Source organism: Trachurus japonicus, chromosome 11, assembly GCF_045865225.1.
Source record: "Trachurus japonicus isolate A0001 chromosome 11, Traja_1.0".
Taxonomy (NCBI): domain Eukaryota; kingdom Metazoa; phylum Chordata; class Actinopteri; order Carangiformes; family Carangidae; genus Trachurus; species Trachurus japonicus.
The window spans coordinates 9,480,556-9,487,735 of record NC_140917.1 but is presented as its reverse complement, the minus strand read 5'-3'; the positions used below and the strand labels follow the sequence as shown (position 1 = coordinate 9,487,735).

General features: G+C 40.1%; 1 protein-coding gene across 2 annotated transcripts; it reads left to right on the top strand.

Moving 5' to 3' along the window:
* Window positions 1-1,650: 1,650 nt before the first annotated feature.
* On the top strand, window positions 1,651-6,014 carry LOC146978208 (secretagogin-like). Of its 2 annotated transcripts, none has more exons than XM_085790894.1 (11): window positions 1,651-1,720; window positions 2,251-2,321; window positions 2,766-2,843; window positions 3,059-3,148; window positions 4,532-4,588; window positions 4,758-4,835; window positions 4,918-4,973; window positions 5,260-5,305; window positions 5,451-5,510; window positions 5,644-5,712; window positions 5,889-6,014. In XM_085790894.1, the coding sequence occupies exons 1-11, from the start codon at window positions 1,651-1,653 to the stop codon at window positions 6,012-6,014; spliced, it is 801 nt and encodes a 266-aa protein (XP_085647020.1). The 2 variants fall into 2 exon arrangements, with proteins under 2 accessions (XP_085647020.1, XP_085647019.1); XM_085790893.1 differs by having other exon boundaries at window positions 2,760-2,843.
* The last annotated feature ends 1,166 nt before the right edge of the window (window positions 6,015-7,180 follow it).

Genomic DNA, 7,180 nt, shown 5'->3' with positions numbered 1-7,180 from the left:
TCTTTGGTTTTTACTGTGTTTACTTCACAACGCAGCAAGTGAACTAACCATCAGCTCGTCTGGAGATAACGACCCGACACAGACGTTTTTTTGTTTTTTTTTACCTGTCAGAGGAGGAAACAAAAAAAAAAACCAAAGAGTTCAAAACCCTCAAGTCTTTTTTTTTTTATTATTACATATTTTATCACCAACGAGACTGAATCAGACTGAAACAAATGAGTCTGCTTGTTTTTCTCACTTTTATTTTTAACAGGACGTCAGCGATGCTAACAGTGCTAACCTAACAGAGCTGATGATGTGAGATGTCGCATTCAGCTTTCATAGGAATTTACACTCAGTTTTTTTTATCTTCAACATTATAAATCTGCTGCAAATCAGGGTTGTTGGTCTTTTTTTTTCATTCCTCCTGTCCATGTTTAGAAAATATTCCAGCTTCCACCTGGGAATAAACATCAATGTCAAACAGAGTCATTTTTATTCAGACTTCAAGGGCAGCATTTCTAAAAAACAACAAAAAAAAAAAACAGACAGACATGAATGAAAATGAGAAAGATTCGGATCAAGAGTCAAGAAAAGTTACAGATGTTGAAGAAGATCCAGTGTTTGTGTCCAGATGTGACCGGAAAACTCATATTTTGCTAAAAAAGAAAAAAAAAAAAAGGTCCAATGAATGAAAATTGAGGGTGTATTTTATTTTGAAAGGCTCCGTTGTTGCTCCTCCTCCTTCCTGAGTGGGCGGAGAAGAAAGAGCAGCCGAGGTGTCGCCAATCAACCAATCAGATCATTTTCCCCCATTTGACATATTATTGATTCCAGATGTTGCTCTGCTATCACCTCTGCTGCTGCTGCTGTATCCTCACGATCACCGATCACACCGATTGATCGTGAGCCATGAACTGCTGCACTTACAGATGTTTTTATGTGTCAGTGTAAATATGAACTAACACTAGAGAGATCAGAGTCAAACACACAAACTCTGGGGTTTATACTGTATGATTATTGATTATTGATTTATTATTGATCTTCACTTCACTTTCACGGTGACGGTTTTTTTTTTTTTTTATTTTACTGGGAAAAATATTTTTATTTTAAAAAGTTTTTATTGTTTATGTTTGTGAGACGTCGCTCGTTTCTGTATCGTTTGTTTATATCAATAAAAACTGATTTACTGCCACGACTCAGTCTCTCTCTGTCTCTCTCTCTCCCCTCCTCTCTTGCCCCCTCTCCTTTTTCTCCCCCGTCTTTCCCCTCCCTTTTTCTTTCACCCTCTCACTCCTTCCCCTCTCTCTCTCAACCTTCTCCCACTCTCCTCACCCCTCTCCTTCGCTCTCACACCGTTCTCTTCTCTGATTCTCCCCCTCTCTCACCCCACCCCCTTATTCTCTCAACCCCTCTCTCTCTTTCCCTCCCCTCATTCTCTCTCCCTCTCTCCCCTCTCCTCTACTGCCTCCCACTCTCATCCTCTCTCCCTCTCTCTCTGTCTCTCCTCCCTTCAACAACAAGTTGTTGAAACTCTCCTCTTTCATTTCTCTCACCCCAGAGATGAAATCGGGATAATATTCTCTCTCTCTCCATCTCCAGAAGAGTCTCCTCCTCCTCTTCTTCCTCTTGTTGTTTTTCAGCTCGTCCTCCTCTCTGGTCTCCGGCACCATGGACGTCTCTCTGGACGGTCTGGACGCTGCAGGTTTTCTCCAGATCTGGCAACATTTCGACGTTGACGGTGAGAACGATTCATTGTCTGACGTCAATGTGACACCGACCCCGTCTTAACATTTACCTTGAACTTATTATAGCCTATAACAACTCTGTTCATTATTGAGAGAATTAACATGTTCTGTTATTGCTGCTGTTACTTGAGTTAAACAAAGGTTCAGCTCAATGATATTATGACATTGTGGGATGCATCATTGAAACTTGAGAATTAAGATTATCATAGTGTTTTTCGTAATGTTTTTCCAAACTAGAGCATTTATTAACACAATAAAGCAGTTTAAATTGGTAATAGTGTTAATTATTGTTTCAGTAATTCTGTTTATTTATTTAGTTCCATTACAAATTAGATACATTAGATGCAAACTGATAATAATAGCAAATATAAATACATATCAGAATATTATATTATAGTATATTGGATCAACCATCTTGATTCTGTTTCCTTTATAATTTTATGTCATAATTTATTTAATACAAACATGAACAGTTAACTGAGGTTGTTGCTGTGACATCTGTTTGTTTGTGTGTGTTTTTTAGACAACGGTTACATCGATGGAAAACAGCTGGACGCCTTCTTTCAGCGCATGTTGGAAAAACGAGGGATGGAGGTAAAGAGAGAAAATACAATTCAAATCTCTTTCAATCTACCTGTTGATAAAGTGAAGGAGCCACAGGGGGGCGCTAGAGCCAGAAACGTTCAATTGTGACAGAAAATTACAGTTAAATATCGAAGGGACTGAATTGATTGTTTTCTTGAAGGTACAACAAATAACTGTTGCACATTAAATATCTAAATTGTACTTTACCACTTCCATTAAATCCCAAATATTCCTATTGGTTCTGAAACCAGAGCATTTGTCAGTGTTAGATCTTGGTCATGACAGTTTAGTACTGAATATCTGGATTTTTCATTAATAGAGGAATTAGCTGAGTAAACATCTGCAGCTCCTCCAAGATGTCTTGTGTTCACCAGTGCACTTATCTTGATCAATTTACCCCTAAAGGCAGAAGATGACCTGTGCATTGTGTCCATGTTGGTTTTCCAGAGAGAGGAGATAACTGAGGACACAATCAGACGACTCAGAGAGAGATTCGACGCTGCAGCCGACAAACGTCTGCAGATCCAAGAGGTACGAGCACCTACTGCTTTAACAGAGGACGACACGTCAAGATCATATCAGCAATAGGATTTAAACCAGCAGGTCAGAAACAGGAAGTGAGGTTGAAATAGGCAATGGTTCAGGTGTCGGTGTAGATCAACAGTTGTAACAATACGTAGGTGATTGCAAATTGTCAATTGTATCACATAAAAAAAGCAAAACCAACACAACTCCTCTTCCTCCAGTTGGCCGCCATGATGCTGCCGGAGGAAGAAAACTTCCTGCTTCTGTTTCGCAGAGAGACGCCGCTGAACAACAGCGTGGAGTTCATGAGGGTGAGGTCCAGAACGGGTTCTCAACATCAGGGAGGTTCCCAGAAAAAAGGGAGAATCATTTATTTTCGCCATACTATATCCATTCATAAGTAATACAAAGACAGAATTAATGATAGTTTAGCATGTGGGGTTAAAACACTTATGCTAATGTGATTTAAGTAAAGACGTTATCAGATGGGGACAAAATCTTATGGTGCATTTCAACCAAAAAGTACCTAGACCATTTAGTTTTGGGATCTTTTTAGTTCCAGGTATTTTTCTTCAGGAACCAAAAGTTTACCAAGGCCCATTGCTGACTGCATTTCCATGACCGCAGTCCAAAAGTCCAGGGAGGAGTATCCAAATCAGGCCAATCAGCCATATTCATAGCATCACCATTTTTGCTAAACGTCATCATTACGGGTGGGAAGTCTCAACGCCATAACACAACAACCATTGAGCTATTTAACGTTCCGGTGTTCACCACAACATCTGATATCAGCTAAAAATACAAGCTTCTTCCAGGCTTGAATAACGTGAATAGTATCTCGGGTGTGCGTTGACTATCCACAGTTTTACTGCTTTCCTATCTTACATTACATTAGCAAGGGTGTCATATCAACATTGATGTTACCGTTACCGTTAGCAGTTGCAGCTAACGACGGCTAACGTAATTCAAATCAGTTTAACTCAAATGTTGTTTACCCACGCCGAGTGATGACGCAAGGAAAGATGGCGATGCTTTGAATGCGGTCAATGACAATGACCATGTTGTGGTTCTTGACTTTTTTTTTGAACTCGCTTTAGTTTTTGAAACTTCTCCTGGACATGTTTGGTGGGGTGGATAATGATGAGTTCCACATTGTTGACATGTCAACATAGACCTTTCCATTGTAGGTTGCTGACTCCATCTTGAACCACAATGGAAAAACACTCCATATTGAGGTGAAATACAATGTAGCAAAGTACTGGAGCAATCAAAAATGTCCGGTACTGCAGACCACACCCCCTAAAGTTCCTGAACCTAGAGAGAGTATTACGACTTATTTAGTGGAAGGTCAATTACACAAGACCTTAATTCAGACTCTGGTTCCTGTGGTAGAAATGCACATAGTTCTTCAAAAGCTTCCTAGTTCTTTGGGAAAGTTCCTTCAGCAGAAATGAGGCTTTATTCTTGTCTGGTCTGGAGGATGTCTCCAACAATTTGCTCTTCAGTACTGACCAAGCTGTTAAATACTCTTGGTCCTCAGATCTGTCAGTCTGTACAGATTCTGACAGTTGGATACTGAAGGACTTTTCTTTTAGCGCCTCCCTCAGGACAAACATTGTAATGGACGAAACAGGTTCGACTTCAGTTTTGAGATGTTTGATGTATTTTCAGTGATTTTGTTGTATCGTTTGCAGATCTGGAGAAACTACGACACAGACAGCAGCGGATACATCTCAGCTGTCGAGCTCAAGGTAACTAAAATTAAAACTTACACCAAACTATGTCAGTTTTTTATCTGTGTTGTGTCAGTTTCGGGTCCTTCTACGTTGAATTTCTGTCTTTTTGCCTCTAAGCAATTAACTTTTGATGATAATTGACGTGGTAAATCTTGTTATCCCTGTGTCTTGTTTGGTCCTTCAGGGCTTCCTTCAGGACCTGTTCCTCCAACACAGGAAGTCAGTCACTCTTGAGAAACTGGATGACTACACTGACACCATGGTAACAAGCAGAGTGGTGGTTGATCATCTGATTGGTCCATCACCGAATGATAAATACATTCTGACAAATTTTCCCTCTGTAGATGAAGATGTTTGACAAAAACAAAGATGGCAGACTGGATCTAAACGACCTGGCCAGGTACTGACTAAAACTTTATCTTGTAAAATTTTACATTACAAACTCAGGTTAATTTATGAGTTTTTTCATCATAAAACAAAAATACAAAACCTCCTGGAACCTGTTGTACACACTGAAGCTGATCAATGAACCTCGCTAAATATTGCTAAAAAGAAAAAGAAAAAGAAAAAAAATAACCCTGAATAAGTGCCTGTAACCTGCTGTCATTTCATGCTTTTACTTTGAAATGTAAAATATTAAATGTCTTATTTAAATATAAATTCTATGTGTTTCTTGTTGTCATCAGAATTTTGGCCCTGAAAGAAAACTTCTTGCTGAAGTTTAAGATGGATGTAAGAAATAGAAATATTTCACAATAACAAGCACAGATCTGCCCCCAGTCATTAAACATCACTTTAAATGTTCTCATTAACATATTAATACTTTGTGCTCCTCTGAACATGTGTTGTTTTAATTATCTGATGTGTTCGGTGTCAGGCCTGCAGCCAGGAGGATAGGAAGAGAGACTTTGAGAAGATATTTGCTCACTATGATGTTGTAAGTGTGAATTCAGCTGCTTTTAATGAGGTGTTCCTCCAGTTTACTGAATTCAATACGTTTTGTTCTTGTTTTCTGATCATGTTATGGATAAAGTCCTTACTGTTGTGTGTGTGTGTGTGTGTGTGTGTAGAGTCAGACAGGTGAATTGGAGGGTCCGGAGGTGGATGGATTTGTCAAAGACATGATGGAGCTGGTGAAGGTGAAACACTTCCTCCTTTATCAATCTTCACATTAAAGGTCTTCATGCATTACATCAACAGCAACCTTAGTTTTAATGGCACTGGTTCTTTGTTTGAAATGAGGCTTGGGCTACAGCTGGAATATCACTTTCTTTAAGAGCAGGTATTGACCACTTATCTTTAAACCCTCCTGCAGCCCAGCATCAGTGGGACAGACCTGGACAAGTTCAGGAAAGCTCTGATGGGTCACTGCGACATCAACGGAGATGGAAAGATCCAGAAGAACGAGCTGGCTCTCTGTCTCGGCCTCAAACTCAGCTAACGAACCCAACATCCACTCATTCATGTCTTTCCTTCACCTCTACTCCTTATTTCCCTCTCTTCTGTCCTTCTTTACTCCCTTACTTTTTACTCCCTCCTTTCTTCTGTTTCCTCCCTGACTGGTTCTTACTTCGATGTTAGTCATTACATTCCCACAATTTTCAATATTTTTCTCTATTAAACTTTATATGAAATATACAGGGTATCCGCGGGGTCTTAAAAAGTCTAAAATTTGAAAATCTAAATTTTAGGCCTTAAAATGTCTTAAATTTGTTGAATTATTGTGTTCAAGTCTTAAATAATTTTAGCCTCGCATTTGCCCCTAAAAAAAAATACATGTGTGAACTGGGAAAATCACAAAAAAGAAAGAGCACAACCTGCGATTGGTCAAAAACTACAAATCCCACAATTCTCTGGACTCAACAATAACAGTAGTTAGTGTAAGTAAGGGAGAGTGGAGCTGTCGGTGAAAAGAGGAAACAACGCCACGTCTGGTCCTGTTCTATGTTGTTCGTGTTATGATTAGATGTTATTACATGTTTGACCGCTAGGCGGCAGTACTGGTTAGTAGTCAGCTTACCGTACCATATAACGGGGTAGAGCAAGACTGCATGGAGCCACATGTATGTTATTGAGAACGTGAGACATTAAACTAAGTTACTTGCTATCAACACGGCCTCATCCTTGGAACACGAACATGACATGGTACCAGGAGTAAACTCGAATGGGCGACATGGATTTAAAACCACCGGAAAGTTTAAAAAACTGACGGGGAATGTCGACGAGAACTGGCGCACCTTCAAACAGCAGTTTCACCTGTATATTGCAGCTACGGGACTCGAGGAAAAGCCAGAAGCAAGAAAGGTAGCGCTGCTGCTAACAATAGCAGGGCCACAGGCCATAGAAGTATTTAACACGTTCGTGTTTGACAGTCCTGAAGATAATGAAAAGTTGGATGTAGTGCTTAGCAAGTTTGATACTCACTGTTCTCCGAAGAAGAACGAGACGTACGAGAGGTACGTGTTTCGGTCTCGTACACAGCGGCAGCATGAGCCCTTCGATAGCTTCCTGACGGACTTGCGGCTAAAGGCGCAGTCCTGCAACTTCGGAACGCTGAGTGACTCCATGGTCCGGGACCAGATTGTCTACGGCGTGGAGGATAAAAAG